Raw genomic sequence first — 20,823 nt, forward strand, 5'->3', positions numbered from 1 at the left:
GTGTCAAATCATTTTGGAACTATTCGAGTCTAAAACTTTATTTCAATAAGACAATGAAATAATTTATGTATTTATAAATTAGTGTGTTGCTTGCGATCTTAATTATATTTTTAGTTCATTTTCAACCTTTAAGAGCCAAATTTTTTATTTCAAAGTTACAATTACTTGGACTTCTTTTTAGACTTGCCATCTTACACATACGCGAACAGGGGCAAAGGCAAAGGTCCTCCGAAAATGTAAAATATGAAATTTAATTTTACAATTATTTAAAAAATTGAGGACGCAGAGGTTTTCAGTGAGAGGGTGGAACATATTCAAACTCTTTTGAAAACCAGTTTACTATAATACTTTTTAAAAGAACTAAAAGATTTGAAAAAGGACCATCTCATGCATAAGCAAAGGTTTTAAGTTTGGGGTCAAAATCATTTTATCATAATAACTTGTTTTTAAAAATTAAAGCACTACCTCACATATATGCAAAGGTTTTCGTTTTGAAGTCAAATATACCCGAACCCTTTTAGGCTTAGCTTTTAACGTTTATATTTTTGTATCTTGAAAATTTCGTTATATTGTTTAGTTTTAAATGAAAAAGTTGACTGAATTATTAAAATTTTTATGACATTAATGTGACGGCCTACTTCATACTCCAATTATACTTCACTACTAACATGAATATGTTTAAAAATATATATGATTCTTTTGTAATTTGTTGAATTTTTTAATAACTTCTATTTTTTTTGAATTTTTTGAATTACTGGTGAACTACCACACAAGTTGTCATATTAACTTTTCCATATGATAAAAAGTAATTTAACAAAAAATTGAAGGTTGAACGCCAAAATAAAAATAATAATAAAAAAGTAAACGTTAAGAGGTTAAATCTATTCTTATGCCATAATCTTATTATGATTTAGAAAAATAAAACCTAAACCATTTGAAAATTTAATAAAGGGATAATATATATATATATTGCTTTGAACTTGACAACTTGGTTCATTTTGGTTAGGGATGGCAGCGGGTCAAATATCTGCAAATTTTGAATTATCTAAATCTAAATCTAAATCTACAAATCTACCAAAAATCTGAATCTAAAAATTATTTGACTTTTAATATCCAAATATGAATTCGAATTAAATCTCTATCCGTTGAATTTCCGACTCAACATTGATTACAAAATATATAGTTTTACTTCTTGCAAGATTCCAACACATAACCTTTAACAACTAAAGCTATATTTTAACTATAAAAACTAATCCTCAATTTTGTTTAAAGTTTATACTAACCAATGAATAACATATAAATATCAATAAATTAAATATAATAATTAATAATAAATTTAAATAGAATCATTAATAATAAATTTAAATATGTGTAAAAAAATTATCAAAAAGTTATATCTCATTTAACATCTTATTCTCTTAAATCTCATGTAGCTTTTCTTAAATTATATTTTTTTTCTATTTGTAAACCTAACTGAACAATAAGATGGAGTCATTTGAATTTTTAAATTTGTGATTATCCCTTTTATTATTTGATCAATTCAATTAGTTAACATTTTTTAAACAAAAAAGTTAATTAATATTTATATAATTAAAATAAATATTATGATATGAATTTATTTTGTAACATGACATAATTATATTCAGGGGTAAAGCCAGAATATTTTTTTAAAGGGTCCAAATTAAATTGTAATTTTTACGATAGTAAAAATGTAATTTTTAAAAGATTAAATAAAAAAATTATCGTTTTAGAGGGCCAAAGTGCAATTTTACCTTTACTAATTTAAAATTTTAAACATTTTAAAGGGCCTAAATGAAAAAATTTTCATTTTAAGGAGATCGGGGCCCCTGCAGCCCCCTGGATTTGCCCCTGATTATATTTAGTACATATTATATTATATCAAATAGTATACATACACATTTAAGGAAATATAATATATTAATTGTTATATAATTAAATTATGAATTAATGTAAAATAATTATTATAATATTATGATATTACTATGTGTATTCTTCTATTAATAATATGCAACTTAAACCTTAAATATATAAATACTTGTATATAGGCTACACTCCTCTATTACATCAGCTAGACTCACTCCCATAAAAAAGATTTCTTTTACTGATCAATCCTAATTTCAAATAGATCACTCTTGTTTGTTTTTATTTTCTTGCATTCTTTATTAGTGAAGGGGATCCTCAAGAAAGTTTTTGGCCAATCCAGTAGAATTTGGTATATGACAATGTTATTTCCAACCAACATGCCAAATGGAATTTGATATGTAACCCTGTGGTAAAGAATGAGTGCATAATAGGATCGTAAGTTTGTCTAAGTTGTAGATTTGACTTAGGGCTCTAAATGATCAGAAAGAAACTTAAATTTTGACACAACCTGAAACACAAACAAATTCAAGTCGTTATAAGAATTTAAAAATTAAAGGAAGCTATTAAAATAGAAAATTAAGATAGAAAAACAATGAAATAAATCAAATATTTGAATAATTAAATAGGAACAAAATAAAATAAAGATGAAAATAAAGAAGATAGATGGAAAAGATGAAGATGGTGTGTAGAATTTCTAAGGAGCCTTGGAAAAAAGTTGAATCCACAACCCCTTCAAACAACTCCAATTTTTCCTCCAAAAAAGAAATTTTAGTAAGAAAAAGCTTGAAGATGACCTTCACAATCTGAAAAGTTGTAAAACTTAACATATAGATTATGGCATATAAGTTAATGACATCATCTAACTTTTTGTTAATGTATAAACATTATGTTTGGATGTAAAATATAATTCTCAAGTTATTTATTATTTCTAATCTTTTACTTTTTAGTTTAGAAGATAATTAAATTATTTGTTTTGTCAATGATATTTTACACATTGTATCTTAAAAATAATAAAGTAGATTATATATTATTTTTATAATATTATATATTATGATTCTTATTAATTCATATTTTAATAATAATTATATTAAGAATGTTGCTAATTGTATTTAATAATTATTATGTTAAAATATGATTAAATTATTTATTTTTTATTAAATTATATTTAATAATGCTCTTATTAAAATTTAATAACAATAATCATCTACCTGAAAAAATTATACTAAGGGTATTTTAGTCATTTTAGCATTTTTCTTTACGCTATTACAACATCTATTACATCCAACCAAACACAAGAATACTATAACAACTCTATTCCATTATAGTTTTATTTCATTATATCCCTATTCCATTCACCCCAACCAAACGTGGTGTGAGTATATGTACATGATAAACCCTCTATTCCAAAATATTCCAAGTTAAACACAAAATATTATTTACATAGTTAGTTCTATTAATCTTCTTGCCTTAAGCCTTAAGCTAACCGCTTCTGTAATGCTTCTAAGAATCTCCTCTTCATTACAAACCAAACCCCTAAACTGTCTTTCATTTCTTTCTCTCCAAATAGCGTCATACTAATTTTAGAATGATTGAAACCAGAGCTTTATCTTTGAGTTTGCTACAAATCCAGCCAAATTCAAGTTGCCAATTTACCATAGTCCTTTCGACATTGCATAACACCAAAACTTGTTCCCACACTCATTGTAAATGCACATTTTGCAAAAATATGATCCGTATTTTCAATCTCATAATGGCAAAACAAGCAATGACCATCAATACTCATTCCCCTCCGTATCAACTTTTCCTTGGTTGGAAGTCGATCTAGAATTTCCATCCAAGTGATGAAAGAATTTATTGGAATATATAGAGGAAACCAAACAATCCTATGCCATACAAACTTCTCAACTTTAATGTAACAACCCAATTTTCAATGGTATTAGAAATAGTGATTTGGGATAACTAAATCCGACAAGTAAGCTTGAAAATTTAATAAATTAATAATTATGGGTCAAGTGTGAATTTAGAAGGATTTTTGAATCAGTGGATTTTGTGATTTAAAAGAAATTTAATAGGTAAATTGGGTCTAAAACGAGGAATCGAGACCTCGAATTCATAAGCCAAGCCATAAATATTTTTATAAATATTTATGGAGTGTCATTGAGTTAGTATCAAAGTTTCGTTAGAAAATTTAACGTTCAGATAGTCAATTAATTAAAAAGGACTAAATTGAAAATAATGAAAAATTTGTTAAATTGTGATTAAATAGCTTAAGTGACTAATAAGGAGGGATTTAAAATGCAATTAGGTCCAAATTATATAGGCTCGATGGTTTGGGCAAGAAAATCAGCAAGAAAATAAGGAGAAACAAGGGCAAAATTGGAAATTTTGCAAATTAAACATATAAAATAAAGACAAAATTGAAAAATGTAGAGATATCATCATTTTTCTTCAACCAAAACGCCATAGGAGAGATTTTTCAAGATGGTTTTTCATATTTTTCATCATGTTAGTTCAATTCTTTCTTTTTTCTTTGTAATTTTTCATGTTTTGTGACTTTTACAATTAAGTCCAACTATTGAATTCATTTGTTTTGTATTCTATGAATGATTTTGAAAGTTACCATGAGTAAGTACTGGAATTTTATGATGAATTATCATAGATTTGAAGCTTTAATTTTATTATATTATGATTTTATTAAGTGATTTTAGTAGAAAATGATTTTTAGGACTTAATTGTGAAAAAACTAGGAATTGGGGTTTTGTACTGAAATTTTGAATATAAAAGGTTGTATAATAGCCTAAATGATTAGATAAAGTGTTATTTTAGGAACAATTAGTTCAATTAAAGTGTTAACTGAGTAGGGACAAGATTGTAAAAATTGTAAATTTTGGGGTAAAAGTGTAATTTCAAAAATTGAAGGGCATAAATTGCGAAGTGAATTAGTATTGAATTATATGTTAATGAATGAAAAACTTTATATTATAGATCGAGAATCCGAAGATAAACTCGGAAAAGAGAAAATATCAAACTAGTCCCTAAAATTTTTTCAAATTCTACAAATTAGCCCGGGTAAGTTCATACGGCTGAAATTTTATGATTAACTGTTAATATGGGAATGATATAATGTATCAATCCGTATATTGTTGTTAAATTATGATTATGGTAAAATTGAGAAAACAATGAGATTGTAAGTTCAAATTAATGGATATGCAGGATTGAGTACATACATTCAGTAAACAGTGATGAATTGACGAATAAATCCATGGTGGATCCATGGAAAAGTGTGGAACGTAGGTATGGTTTCAGTAAAAAAAACCATACTAAGTTGTGAAAAGTAGGTATGATATTTCGGTAAAGAAAACCATGCTGAGTTGTGAAAAGTAGGTATGGTGTTTCAGTGAAGAAAACCATACTGAGTTGTGAAAAGTAGGTATGGTATTTCTGTGAAGAAAACCATACTGAGTTATAGCATTGTGAAATATTCAAGCAAATCGTGGTACCGAGCAAACAATGTACTCAAATCCATAAGACAATCATTAATTTGACAAGTACTTGTAAATGTAGATAGAGCTAAATGTTGGAAATAAGTTGATATTTAATATTGAGCTCGATTGAGTAAATTCATTGTTTGAGATTGTGGTTGGCAGGAAATGTTGTATTATACTTTAAAATTTCATGAATGCTATGGTATGTTATTGTATATGAATGTTATTAAACTGAGATAATCGTAAAAATATGGATGTTTGAATAAAAGTTCTAATTTAGTGGAACATTGGATTGAGTACTTTTGTTTAGTGACTCATACGCATTGACTGAAAAGACCATGGTTGGACCATGACAATATATGATATGTGATTTCCGTATAAGACCATATCTGGGTTATGGCATCAATGTGATATATGCTTCTGTGTAAGACCATGGCTAGGCTATGGCTTCGGTGTGTGATATGTGATTATGTGCAAGACCATAGTTATACTACGGTATTGTGAAAACAAAGTACTTAATTCGGTAACCGTTCCCTAAATTGATTAAGAAAATAGAGCAATAAATGGACCCAAGAGATTGAAATTGATCATTTATTGATATTGAGCTCAATCAAGTAAATTTTGTCATTGATTTTGTGATTGACAGGGAAGAATTAGTGAAATTATATATTGTATGATTGTTATAAGATGTTCGGTAAGAATTATTTTCTATGCCTATGAACTTACTAAGCTTACATAAGCTTACTCCTGTGCGTTTAATGTTCTTTGTAGATTGATGTGAAATCGGTGGATCGGATCAACACATCAGGGCACACTATCCAGATTACTTCGGTAAATTTTATCGTGCATCTTAAGGTTTATATGGCATGTATAGAGTTTAATTGAAAGAAAGTGAAGGTGTTATAAACTTAGTTATCAACATTTTTTCACTAAAACAGTTTTGGACAGCAGCAGTAGTCCGACTTTGAAAATTCACCAAAAAATCTGGAAATCAAATTAGAGGTTGAATAAAATATGAAATTAAATTTTATTGAGTCTAGTTTTACATAGAAGAAAAGGTGTAAGCAAAAGAATTTAATATTATGAGAGATTTGAATTTTTTTTGAGACAAGGTCAGAGTGATTTCGGAATCCCCTATTCTGAATTTGAAAATTCATTAAAAATTGTATACAAATAGTTATGGGTTAGAATTTATATGTTTAAAATTATTAATGAGTACATTTTCAATATAAAGAAATGGGAACATCATCCGAATCCCGTACAAGGAGATAATTAATTTTTAGTGAAGAAGGGTCGAAACTGTCAGACAGCAGAATAGGGATGACTTTAAAGAATAAACTGTACTTATTGGCTAAACCATAAATTTTGAAAATTTTATGGTAAGAATATATGTGAGTGTAGTTTCAGAGAAATTTAGCTATCTTAATTCAGAGTTCCGTAGCTCAAGATATAAATAATTTAATAACTATGACTCGTGTAGACAACTTGATATGAACATAAGTAAATAGTGGAATTATGTGCAATTATTCTGTAAACTCCGGTAATGCTCCGTAACCCTGTTCTGGCGAAGGATGTGGGTTAAGGGTGTTACAGGCCTGATCACTCTCCAAATTTTGGGAACAATGACCTTCCTCCCATTTAACTCAAAATTTCGCAACACAGCTGCTTTTTCCTCTCTAAGTTTTAGAATTTCCTCTAACTCCAAATAATGTTTCTTTTAAATGGAACCTATCTCAAAGAACACTTTTTAAGTAAGTACTCCTTTATCCAAGCAATCCAAAGAGATCCATGTCTTGCCAAAATGCTTCTTTTATGTTGGATAATACAAGCTTTATTCCAACTCTCAAGGTCCATTCCAAGTCCACCCGCTTCTTTAGGAAGACAAATCTTCATCCAACTCATCCTTGCCCCTTTAGCTGAGCCTTCATCACCCTTCCAAAAAAACTAGAACACATTTGGTTGATCTTTTTAAGAATTTCTTTAGGTAAAATGAAGTGCTTACACCAAAAATTTTGAATCTGAAAGATAACAGATTGAACCAATTGCATTCTCCCAACAAAACTCAATTGTTTCAGTCTTAAGTAAATATCTTAGACCTGATTCTCTCTAACAAAGGCAAGCAATCTTTCTTTGGAAGTCTCTTAGTAACTAGAGGAATACCAAGATATCTCACTGGCAACTGCCCAATTCTGAAACCAGTGGAACTTTAAATTAGATTGCGTTCTTCTTGTGACACACCTGCAACAAAAATCTCATTTTTTCCAGCATTTAACTGAAGCCCAGAAAGTTGATAAAAAATTGAAAGAATACTCCAAATACCTATCACAGAATCTGTTTTACCCTTGCAAAAGATAAGCAAATCATCTTCAAAGCACAGATGAATCAATTGAATGCGATGACATTTTGGACGAAAACTGAACACTCCTTCCTTTGCTCCCAAGTCCAATAGTTTCAAGATGATATTCATGGTAAAGAAAAATAGGTAGGGTGACAATGGATCACAGAATACTCCAAATACCTATCAGAGAATCTGCTTTACCCTTGCAAAAGATAAGCAAATCATCTTCAAAGCACAGATGAATCAATTGAATGGGATGACATTTTGGACAAAAACTGAACACTCCTTCCTTTGCTCCCAAGTCCAATAGTTTCAAGATGATATTCATGGTAAAGAAAGATAGGTAGGGTGACAATGGATCACCCTACCTAATTGTTGCGAGATAACCAACCATGCATTAACGAACACACATGGTGAACAACACAAATAGCGAACAGTCCAATTAGCGAACACATATGGCAGACAGTTCTAGCTCTAAGTCACATGACGGACAGTCCGAGCATAAGAAGGCTTGTGGACTATCAATATGCGAACTGTCATGCGAAGAAATTTTTTACGACAGGCTTGGCGGATTGTCTAAGCACATTGGCGAACTGTCTAACTGCAAGCATATTTGCAGACCGTCTAAATGCGAGCTACTCAGCGATAAAGTGAACTGAGAGATGAAGTGCTAGTTGTCTTCTTAAAGCAGAAAATCGATGTTTTGGTTTAATCTTTTGTTCAGTTCTTATGTTAAGATACTTAGTTAGGAACAAACTAAGTTGGTAATGACTTGATATGTTTAGGTGCTGATTTCATAATCAGTTTGTGTACAAATTTTCTCATTTCCAATATATTAGTTGGATTAGTGATATGTTTGGAAAACAAAAAGATATATATTGTAATTTTCTAAAATGAAATATAGTGTTGAAAATCAGTTCATCTTGCTATTTCATTGTCTCCTTTTCTTTCTTTCTTAGTCTCAAAGCACCAAGAATAAACCTCAACTCAATGAATCAAAGCCTTCTTCAAGTCAACTTTTTAAGGCACATCTAGCTGAAATTTTACCTCTGCCATACCCTCTAAAAGCATGAGCTAAAAGAGAATTATCAGATATGCTCCTCCCTTTTCCAAAAGCACTCTGGCGTGGTGAGACTAAATTAGGCAGAAGAGGTGTCAACCTTCTCACAAGGATCTTAGTCACACACTTGTAATTAACTGAGCAGTAAGGAATAGGCTTGAAATCAGCAACATTACTAGGTTTCTGCCCCTTGGGAATAAGCACCAAGGTGGTTGTATTGAAAGCAGGAAGCATTTCAGAGCTTTAAAAGAAGTATTGAACTGCAGCAAAAACATCCTCCCAAACTACAGACCGTGCACTCTTAAAGAAATGAGGGGTATAACCATCAGGTCCTGGAGATTTTCCACTACCCTGCTCAAAAATTGCACTCTTAACTTCTTCCATGGTCACTGGTTTCACCAAATGCTGTTTACCTTCCTCATGCACAGAACATTGCAGAAGGTCCTTAAACAGAACACTTATTTATCCATGAATAAATTTGTTAGTCATCTAGTGGTAGTTGAGAATAGTTAAAGTTTGTTATTTTAGTCATTTTAAAATCCCTGTCATGTCTTAATACAAAGCAACTCCAAACAGATAAATTATGGCTGCTAGCTTTACAAGAGATTCCGGCACCCAAACTCCAACTACTTATGACAGATTCCAAGAGCTCAAAGCCTTTGACGACTCTAAATCAGGCGTCAAAGGTCTCGTCGACGCCGGAATAACCAAAATTCCCCGGATTTTCCGCCGGCCGAAGGTGGAGGACCATGATTCCGTCAAGCCAATCCCAACCCAGTTCACGATTCCAGTGATTGACCTTGAAAACATTAAAACCCGGTCCGATGAGGTGGTGGAAGGAATCCGGAAGGCGGGTGGGGAGGTTGGGTTCTTCCAGGTGGTCAATCATGGGGTGCCCCGAAGTGTGTTGGAAGAGATGTTGGCGGCGGCGCGTGGGTTTCACGAGCTTCCAACCGAAGTAAAGAAATCGTATTATACTAGGGAGAAAACGAAAAAGGTTATATATGGAAGTAACTTTGATTTATATGAGTCGAGATTTGCAAATTGGAGGGACACTTTGTTTTGTGTTATGGGACCTGAACCTCTTCATCCTCAACAACTGCCTCTTGCTTGCAGGTACTCAACTCCCTAATATTTATGCCTAACCCATCGAATGTTGTTAATATTTTTCATATTTTGCAGAGATATAACAATGGAGTACTCGAAACAGATTCATTAACTAGGAACAACTTTATTTAAGTTACTATCTAAGGCAATTGGGCTAACTCCAGACCACCTTATAGGGTTGGATTGTTCGAAAGGGCATTGTCTTTTGAGTCATTATTACCCGGCATGTCCTGAACCTGAGCTGACTCTGGGAACTACAAAGCACTCTGATCCTGATTTCCTCACCATCTTACTTCAAGATCATATTGGTGGACTCCAAGTTTTTCATCAAAATCAGTGGTTTGATGTTCCTTTTCTGCCTGGGGCTTTGGTTGTTAACATTGGATCTCTCTTACAGGTATGTTATGTTGCTTCAAAGATTGAATATACCTGTGCGGAATACATACATTTATTGAATATTCATACTCTACTCCTAGTAACATAGATGTAATGCATTTGTGATCCTCCAAATACTGTTTGATCGTATGTTGTTGCAGCTTATATCAAATGACAAACTGATAAGTGTGGAATATCAGGTATTGGCAAATGAGAAAGGCCCCAGAGTGTCAGTGGCATGCTTTTTCACTCCACATTTGTACCCTTCAACCAGGATCTATGGACCTATTAAGGAATTATTGTCGAAAGAAAACCCTCCATTGTACCGTGAGACCACAGTTGAAGACTTCATTAGTTACTATGATTCCAAAGGACTTGATGAGAAATCTGCACTTGCACACTTCAAGTTGCAACCTTAGCTCTCCATCACTCTTCAGCTTCCTAAGGATCTAAACCGCTTTGCACAAGGGTTTTGTGGCACTGAATATATAAAGCCTTTGAGAGAAATGATGCAAATAACAGCAGTTACCATGTATTTATATAACTTCTAATTGGATCTTTTTAGTTATCAACTTTTAAATTTTAATCAATTTGTCCTTTTTCTTTTAACTTACAAAGTGATCAGCCAAATCAAGTATTAAAATATTTGATTATTTAAACTATTCAAATTCTTCTATACTGAACTGATATAACTCATAAATCAAGAATTAGATGGTCATCATGAAATTTTGGGCATTGATTTTTTTTTCAAATGTTCTTGACACCGATTCAAACCGAATTCTACGGCACAACCAAATATGCTTAAGGCTCCCTTTGGATGCAACTGCATTTCAGTGCGTTGGCTGTTTTAGGCTAAAAAAAATTGCAACTGAAACGTTAGTAAACGCAAGGCTGTTTGGAAAGCATTCTTCAGTGCGTTGAGAATGCATTTCACCTCACCGGAGGCTTAATTTCAGACTGGAGCCTTTTGTTCCAGTGAAAATTGGGTAACTTCAATTGCTTTTTTTTTCCTCTTTTACCCATATATTCTTCCGTTGCATTATTCTTCAGGCTTTTCTGATGTTTGGTTACCCTTCTTCTCCCCTTTCCCCTTCCCCTTGGGTTGTAAATCAGTGTTCTTGGATTTTCTGTGTTTCTCTTTTTTTCTAATTGAAATTTTCATTTTTTTCCTTATTTGGTTTTGCATTTTTTTTTTAAATTCTGTGTTCTTGGATTGACAGGAGCAAAAGTTCTTGATCGGAAGTTCAATAATAAAACTGTCTTGCTTCATTTCCATTATTTATTGCTTGGTTAACATTCTGTAAGGCCTTTGTAATTATGCTTCAATATCGTGTTTCAGTTTTTTTTTTGTTGATTATTTTCTAATCTTGAGTTTCCCCTGTTCTGCATCATATATGCATGTATTATGAGTCCATCATCCATATTATTTTAGTGATAACATGGGGGGTGTACAGAGGACATTGTTATTTGATCCCTCTTTTTTCTTTTTCTCTTATTTAAGGGACTTACATTTGTTATGCTCAGGTGTAAACCTTGATGGAATCTGTTTTCACTTTTCTTTCTCAGAGAGTTTTTACATAGCTTTATGGCTCTATAATGATGGTCATTGGAGTATATCCGTCCTGTGGATTTTTGATCTAGCATTCTCGTCTCCCAAAAATATTTTAAGTTTTACATTTTTCCTTTTATTTTCACTGGGCTTTGGGAGAGGTTGTTAAAACTTTTGCAAAACCAGTGAACTTTTGTGGTATCTACCAGATTGGTTCAATGCCATTTGCTTATTTTCTTGGCATATGGTGGAAGTCGTGACTCGTGAAAACCATTAAAAAATAGCTCGTTTTAGTATGTATAACCTACGTTGTCGGATTTTGGATCAGTTAATATCCAGAATCAAAGAATCACTGCAAACGTGATATATTGTTCTTATGGTTCCTTGCTATTCTGTAGAATCGGTGAGTTTATTTGCTATTCTGTAGAATCGGAGTTGTTCTTATGATCAATGTTGCAAACTTTTGCTTCTAAAGATGCTTGCAGTGGGAATTTTTATTGTTAGACTCCTGTGACTTCTTTTATGACTCTTCAATAGTCTGATCAATAAAGTCTTTGTTTTGAATGGTTTTCTTTTGTTGCAAAGGATGGTGCGCAGGATGAATTCAGTTTTATGCTGTATTTTAAAATGCTATGCTGTCTGTATGCTGATCTGCATTTTATTCTCTTGTGTTCTTTGTCTGGTGATGTTCAAATTGTTAGGGAGCTTGTTACAAATTTGTTAACGGTTTTGTTTATTAATGTTTTCTCTGTTCATTGTCTTGGCTTTTCTAATCTATTCATCCTTATTCTGCAGCATATTGAAGACTTGACTCAGGAAAAGTTTTCACTGCAACGAGCTCTTGAGGCCTCACGTACATTAGCAGAATCTTTGGCTGCTGAAAATTCATCTTTGACTGATAGTTATAACCAACAGGTTTGTTTCCAAATATTAGATTAGCAGCATTACCGGCTGTCATGGTCATGATATGTTTTTTTTATCAGTTCATCGTGCTTCTCCATTGCAGCACTTTCTGTCATTTCATTATCCTAATTTGTATTCTCAATCCTTCTTAAAATCTCTTAATTATCTTACATTTACTTTTCTCCCCAGAGAAGCATTGTCAACCGGCTAAAATCTGACATGGAGAGCTTACAAGAAGAAATCAAGGCCCAACTGGTTAGTATTTACTATATTTAGGTAATGGTAGTCACTTCAAATTGTTAGAAATAATTGAATCTCATATAACTACATACCACTTTATGTCATATGGTTAATGCAATGGTGTTTGTATGGCATGTGTCATGTGTGCATATATGCACATCGGTTTAGACTTGTTTGTGCTGAGATAAAGTTCTATCTAAAAATTGAGATACCTACTGCTGTCTATTGCATCTCTGGTGGTACCCATTAACCAAAAAATGTAGTACAAGGAACCCTCTTGAGGTTGTCCATGTCTATGCCCTTTGATCTACACTTGAAGGGGCCTTAAGTAGTGCTATCCCAAAGTTATTAAATATTGGGTTTGTTTCGGTTTTATATTCAGGTTGGGCCTCTCAACCTATTGCCTATTGGTTTTAGGTTAGATGCTTAATAACTTTTTATCTATAAAAATGATCCTAAGGCTGGAGCTTGTCCATTTTTCTTGGATTCAATCAATAAGTCTTTGTTTTGAATGGTTTTCTTTTGTTGCAAAGGATGGTGCACAGGATGTTGTTGAACTTTGGCCTGCAATGCAATAGGAAACCAGCAGCAAACCAGCGTGCAGACCAGCATCCAAGCTGAACCAGATAAGCAGCAGCATTTTGTTTATTTTGTTCATTTGTAACTTGATTTAGTTGCAATGTAATTTATACTTAAAGTTAGTAGGAGTAGTTGTTGATTTATGTTTGATGTTATAGCTGGTATGTCAGCTACATTTTGTTTGTAATTCTATCTAGGCTTTAGTCATGTATCTTATACTTGACTCGTTCAAGCTTTTGATGGTTTTTGAACCATGAACAATAAGAAATGAATCAGATATGTTGATGAAGAATTGAACATGTGGTTTCTATTGGATTTCTTCTGAAATTAAGAAATGAATCATTTTTCATTCATCATTGCATTGCTTCATCTTTAGCTCAAATGTGAATCATTTTGCATTTTCTCTTCTGATGAATATTCCAATCTATTGGACAAATACACTAGTGTGATGTTGGAAACATGGATCTAGATTTGAATTGTATGCCTTGGGTTTCAATATAAATGAAGCAGAAATTATATATTTAAATTTGATTTATTATATAAATAGTAAGAATGAAATGAAAAGTATAAAAATATTTTGAAAATATGAATGTTACATTTTTAAAAATATTTTATCCAATTTCTGTTGAAATAATGTTTTGATTGATTGTAAGCTAAACAGGGATTTAACAATGCTAATGTTATAAAGTCATATTTTGAGTCTTTAATCTTATATTATAACTCCAATGTTAAACTAAATCAAACTTAAGGTTTAAGTTAATTTTTATCTCCCCCAATGTCTTATAATATTGTATTAGTAAAACATTTTAAAGGATTTAGTATGTAGGCAAAATTTCATACAAACATAGATAACGAAATTAGTTCAATTGAGTAACACTGTTAAACCTTCTTGTTAAACTGAGCTGTTCAGTAACTTATGTGCTAGGAATTAGTAAAAACCAGCAGTAGCATATTTATGTAATTGTAAATTAATTATTTATTATTGAAAATAAATATAATTGTAATAGTTTTTAATCATTTATTAATTTTATAATTATTAAATAATTTTAAAATTTCTATTATATATCATTTTTAATCTAATGTCCTTAAAAGTCATTTTCTATTTTCATCTCACCGCTACAGCTGCGTTTGAATCCAAACACACACTCCACCGCTGTTTCTAATCTCACTGCTACAGTACCCAATCTCACTGCTACAGTAACTAATCTCACCGCCACCGCTGTTTTTAACCTCACCGGAGCTAAACACACCACCCATCCAAACTAAACCTAAGTATTTGAACTGAACATTAAGGTTCAACTCGGTTTTCGGTCTGCTCGGTCTTTTTGCTGAACAATTTCATAAAAAAATATTAGCTTTATTGAGCAGGAAGTTTAGACTTAAATTTCTGTAAACTCTTGTGTTTGAGTTTGAAGATCATTATTTGGACAAGTTGTGAATCAGCTTAGACCAGTTACCACAGAAGTGAGGAAATGTTCAAATTACATGAGCTTCATTCTTAAGCTTGTCAATCAGCTCATCGACAGACGAGAGTATCACTCCGGCTTTTCTCTTGGGCGGTTCAGTGACTTGAACAACCTCTAAACCAGATTTGATTTCGACATTCAACTCTTCCGGAGTATACCTCTTTATCGGCTTTGATTTCGCCTTCATTATGTTGGGAAGCGTTGCATACCTTGGCTGGTTCAGTCTTAAATCAGTTCTGCATATCGCAGAAAACTTGAAATGAGAATCCAGAAGACTGCTTATTATAAAAACTGTATTAAATTATCCAAAGCAATTCTTTATGTTGAACCGGACTCTTCATTTTTTCATAAAATATCCGTGCCTGACACCTTTGCATGATACATTCAGACATGAGTATGGGCCTACGGAGGTAGGATCCTCTAATGATAAGGGAAAACTTAGAAAAAAATTATTAACATACCCGAGTCTAAAACATACCCATACTTGAGACTTGCCTCGAGTCCAGATAACATAGGTACACATACGGTACCAATGGAAGTATATATTATAGACAGAGCAATTAAAAGGTTCCCATTATTGTCTTATTAAGCTGGTGCATTGTGCACAACTTTGTTACTTGAACTCAGGTGCCAACATTAGATATGAGCATGTATTCAACACAGGCACATTCAAATTTATTATTTTTATATTTTTCATGTATTTGAAGGATCTTTGGAGGGTCATATCCTCATTACCCATGTCCAAATACATATTGGACACGGGTGTAGAACACGTGTACTTCAAACAAAATGAAGAGTCCCAAGAACATAGATGCATGGTGTAAAAGATCGTAAGTTTACCACAACTGAACCACGAACGTTCAAGATCAGACTTACAAACTTAGCACAGACCCTCAACAGATAAGTCAGTCACGAATCCATGTGTTAGACATATACCCATATCCAACACCTATTCCAATAGTATAACAGTTAACAATTAACATGCTTACTCTCACTAACTAACAAATTTTGGTATGATTTGTCACCAGAGTAGCTTTAACGTGCCAGACACAAGTAACAAACTTCGGATTAGTGATAACTTATAATAAACATGAAAAGTTGACCGGATTAGGTACTTACGTTATCACAGCAGGTAAGTCTAAACAGAGTGTTTCAAGACCACCATCCACCTCTCTATCTACAGTTGCCACCTGTTTCTCCTTGTCCAACACAACCTACTAAAAACACAGCAGTCAAGACCACAAAAACATTTGACATGCTACCATAGATGTTAGATACTTATTTTTCCCTAACTCTTCATTTAAAAACAAAAATTTGAATAACCCCTGTTTGTCACATATTTGGACATCCTCCAAGGACCCTCTGAATAGATGGAAATCTTTAAATAAATTGAGCATACCTGTGTCTAACACTCACATCCGAGTCCAAATAACATAAATACAGAAATAGTAAAGAAAAGAACAAAACCCACAGACATTCTAATACCCCTAACAACCAATCTCAAATTTTCTTCTTATGACCTTTGGTCAGTACTAGCTCATTTTACTTAGACTCAGGTGCAAGTGTTGCATATGAATGTGTCTGACAAGTGTACGTTCACTTTTTTCCACGTATTTGAAAGGTCATTGGAGGATCATATCCTCATACACATGTCATACACATGAGCTTCAAGAAAAAAAAGGAAAGAAAGGCAAGGGTTTTAGTTTCTAATTAACCGAATGTGATTTTACATCCAAGAAAAAGCAATACTAGTTCTGCTAAAGCTTTATATGAACTATGAAGACATATGTTATGAACCAAAAGAACAGATAAAATGCAAAGTAGTAAATAGCAATAGAAGGGTAGTTCCCAAATAAGATGACTGTTGAACTGACCTTTGAAGCAAATGTTCCTTGAGGCCACCCGAGTAGCGCAGCTATCATTTGCCCTGTTTGATTACAGTCGTCATCGATTGCCTACATAGAATCAGGATAATAAGAAAGTCATTTTCTATATAACTTCCTCCAACAAAAGAGGTAGTAAAAGAAGAAAAAGGAAGCCAGTTCTGATTAAAAACAATAAATATACAATGAAAGATTAACATGTCAAAGATCTGGTAAATTTAACTATGGCATACTCGTTTAAGGCTGAAATGTAGAGAAAAACTTCATCACGAAACTCTCTTGTCAATGAAATAGACACTTAAATGCCTCTTTTCAAGTAAGAAAACTTTGAAAATGTAAAATAGCTAAATGTGATGATCATAAGACGGAACTGGGTAATCTTTTCCGGAGAAAACTCCGATAAGATGAGAACGTTTTGAATAAATTAACTGAGATCATGACCAGACTTATCAGAAGGCAAAAGAGCAATACATTAAAACAGGAAACACCATTCTTATTCAGTTTACTCCATGTTCTCGGTAATTATCAAGAGGGAAATGTTAACCGTTAAGGCAATGATTATAGAAAGTGTAATTTAATGAATTACTTTTTGTGAACCCAGGAAAAATAATGGGAATAAAATCCTAATCCTTAACTAGCGCCTGCACTGGTTATCCGAACTCATCATTTGAAACAGGAAAAAAAACCATATAAATACTCCAACTCTTCATTTTTTCTTCAAGTACCTGTGTCTAACACATTTTTGGGACGTAGGTATGAAGATAATCCACAGAAGACTTCCCAAATACATAAACAAACTTAGAAAAATTAAACATATTAGTGTTGGACATATACTAGTTTCCAATACGTGCACCCAAGAATCTGAGTGACATAGTCCTATATCCTTTAAATCTGCAATAACATTCAAAATCTCTTTCATTAAAGATTAAAAAAAAATCAGCATTTACATAATCAATCATCACTTTCAGCTCCATCTAATATAATGGACAACTACACTGTTATATAAACCATTTCAGCAAACACTTGGAAGATCAAAACTTCCCACAATTATAAACAATCCAATGTAACCAACACCTTCAGATTATGTTGCTCTGATTCTTTATTTTTCTTGAAGTACCCATATCAGATGTTAGTAGGACATATTTTCCAAGATGTCCATGAAAATACTTTGAAAAATTTTAAGAAGCATACTCGTGCAAGATAATTTACCTATATCCCATGTAACCAACATGTCAGATCTTTAAGCAAAAAACATCCTTAAAAAGAAAGACAACTAAGGGGAAAAACGATCTTTCACCCAAATTTAAAACAATCCCGAGTAACCACGACATTTAAGTTACTCACAGAACCAAACATTTCAGAATCTTTAAGCAAGAACATCCTTAAATAAAAATGAATGAGCAACACTGAACCAAACCTGCTTTCCAAGAATGAGCAACCCAGGATTCTCAACCTCAACAAGCTTCTTCAAAACCTTAGCAACACTGAGAGGAACCAAATCACGAGCAGCTTCGACATGGATCCCTCTATCGGCACCCATAGCCAGACCCGTTCGAAGCGTATCGACGCAGTTCGAAGGTCCCATGGTGACCGCAACGACCTCCTTAGCCAACCCAGATTCCTTAATTTTCAAAGCCTCTTCTAAAGCTATCTCGCAAAACGGATTCATCGACATATTCACATTCTGGGTTTCAACCCCACTCTACCCAAAGAAAAAAAAAACATTTTTGTGGAAATTGTCATAAATTGATTTAAGGTTTAAAACCATGGGTCTCCATTGTTATTTACCTTATCGGGTTTGATTCTGATCTTAACGGCATAATCCACGACCCTCTTTACGGCTACCATTATCTTCATGGTTGGCAGTTCTTTGTCTTACGTCTTACAGCCGTTTTGGTCTTTGAAATTGGAGCTTTGGTAATGGAAGTTGAGACGTAGAGAACTATATAAATTGTTTTGGCACACCTGTCTATATTTGAATATACAATGATAAAAGGCAAAGAAGAGACGAAAGACAAAAAAGGAAAATTAAATTAAATTTTTTAAATAACAAAAAATCATTGAGATAAATAATATAGATATTCGTTTAAAAAATAATACATAATTTTAATCTATTTTTTAAAATTTTAATATAGTATATATTTAATGTGTTATTATTATCAATTAGCTTCAAGTCATATATTTTATTATTTATGATGTGTTATTTCTAAATACATATTTATATCCTATATTTGTTATTTACACGCGCACATGTGATATAATTTTTAATATTAATAATGTAATGCATTTAGTGTTCTATAATATATTTATATGTTTAAAATTCGACAATTTATATGATTTTTCTTATAATAGCAATATAGCTACAATATATGATCTAGTAGTTACATACCATTCCTTTAACTTTGCAAAATAATGATACACAATTAGTATTTAGTATGATATATCAATGTATGAGCCAAAAATGTTATATTTTTTAGACTCACTTAAAGTTCACCAATCACTTCAAATAAGATGGATATTCAACCACCTCAAATAGGCAATCTAATCAAAATATAAACAAGCTTGCTCAATATGCCCTTCAATGTATTATAAAGACCATTTTATTAAAAAAAAGTTTATTTTCAATTTTATTTACGAAAATAGTTCACTTAAAACTTTATTTACCGAAATAGGCTAAAAAAACCCAAAATGTGCCTACATGGAAGCATTTTAAGAGGAAATTTTAGAGTGCTTAGACTAACTTTTTGAAAATTTACAAGAATAAGCCTTTATAAAGACCTAAAGTGGCAGTACAATTTTTTTTGTGGCACCAATTAATGTAAAGATAAAACTAACAAAATAGATCATTTTAGGGGCCCAAAGTATCATTTTCCTTGTTTTTTTAAGTAATGTGGGATGTGAGATATGTGTATATATAGATTTATGAATAGGTTTGTAGCTTGTTCCTAGACAATGTGGGATTCCTTTCTCTTTTAACTAACAACATAAAATTAAAGGCTACACTATATTTTCTATTTTTTTACTTATAGAGTTTAAAATTTTGTACAAAAAGTTAACATTTGTTACATTACAAATAAATTTTTTAAACTCTATAAGTAAAAAAATTATAAAATATAAAATGAGTATGGTAAAATATTTAAAAAATAAATATTTAAAAAATTACTAATAGTTGAGTGATCATTTTGTAAGTTTTATAATTCGATAACCAAAAAATCATAGTTAAGAGACTACTAATGTAATTTAATCTAGATATAAAAATATGAAAAATAATTATTATATTTTATGTATATTATATATTTCTAAAAAAAATTATTTAACATAAGTATATACTATGTTTAAATAGATTATCTATCTAGTCAAAATACATCTGAAATAAATTTATCAGCATTCATTAGGTGATGAAAATTAAATTAAAATTAGGATTAAAAAATTAATGAGTATAGTAAAATATTAAAAAATAAATATTTAAAACAAGATATATTAATTTTTTAAAATTACAAAAAAAATATACTATTTGAGTACCAAATACTCATCATTTATTTATTAATCAAACATTCATAACATAAAATAAAATAAATAAATAAAAATTAAAAGTATAACTTCTAAATTGAAATAATGGAAAATCATTTTAAAAATTAGAATTGTATAGATATTAACTTCAAACATTTAAAATTGAATAGAATATTGCTGCATGTACAAGTTTCATATGTGCAATTTGTTCTTTTTTTTAATAGTCCTTTTGTATATGCTAACAATTCTAAAATGTAGCAAGATTAAAGGATCTCAAAACATAATTTTATAATATGAGAAAGTGTTAACAAAATATAAAAAATAGAAATTGCTTTGTAAAAATAATTATAAAATATAGTATAGCCTTTAATCTTATGTTATTAGTTAAAAGAGGAAGAAATCCCACATTGTTTAGGAACAAGTTGCAAACCTATTAATGGCTTT

General features: G+C 31.5%; 1 protein-coding gene and 1 pseudogene across 1 annotated transcript; one reads left to right on the forward strand and one right to left on the reverse strand.

The window, feature by feature from the left end:
- Positions 1 to 9,350: 9,350 nt before the first annotated feature.
- Positions 9,351 to 13,812, forward strand: LOC107891899 (1-aminocyclopropane-1-carboxylate oxidase homolog 1-like; annotated as a pseudogene).
- Positions 13,813 to 14,856: 1,044 nt separating this feature from the next.
- LOC107891898 (electron transfer flavoprotein subunit beta, mitochondrial) lies at positions 14,857 to 18,885 on the reverse strand. The gene is made up of 5 exons (XM_016816826.2): positions 18,658 to 18,885; positions 18,287 to 18,571; positions 16,861 to 16,941; positions 16,106 to 16,200; positions 14,857 to 15,222 (listed from the first exon to the last, which is right to left on the reverse strand). Exons 1-5 carry the CDS (start codon positions 18,724 to 18,726, stop codon positions 14,997 to 14,999), a joined length of 756 nt encoding a protein of 251 aa, XP_016672315.1. The 5' UTR covers positions 18,727 to 18,885; the 3' UTR covers positions 14,857 to 14,996.
- Positions 18,886 to 20,823: the final 1,938 nt, after the last annotated feature.

Source organism: Gossypium hirsutum, chromosome D09, assembly GCF_007990345.1.
Source record: "Gossypium hirsutum isolate 1008001.06 chromosome D09, Gossypium_hirsutum_v2.1, whole genome shotgun sequence".
In the NCBI taxonomy this organism is placed as follows: Eukaryota; Viridiplantae; Streptophyta; class Magnoliopsida; order Malvales; family Malvaceae; genus Gossypium; species Gossypium hirsutum.

Excerpts from the sequence above, each read along its gene's own strand:
- LOC107891898 (XM_016816826.2), bottom strand. The coding sequence starts at position 18,726 with ATGAAGATAATGGTAGCCGTAAAGAGGGTCGTGGATTATGCCGTTAAG. Across the intron at positions 18,572-18,657 it reads TCAGAATCAAACCCGATAAG|AGTGGGGTTGAAACCCAGAA; the intron begins GTAAATAACAAT and ends TTCTTTGGGTAG. Across the intron at positions 16,201-16,860 it reads AAGGAACATTTGCTTCAAAG|GTTGTGTTGGACAAGGAGAA; the intron begins GTCAGTTCAACA and ends TGTTTTTAGTAG.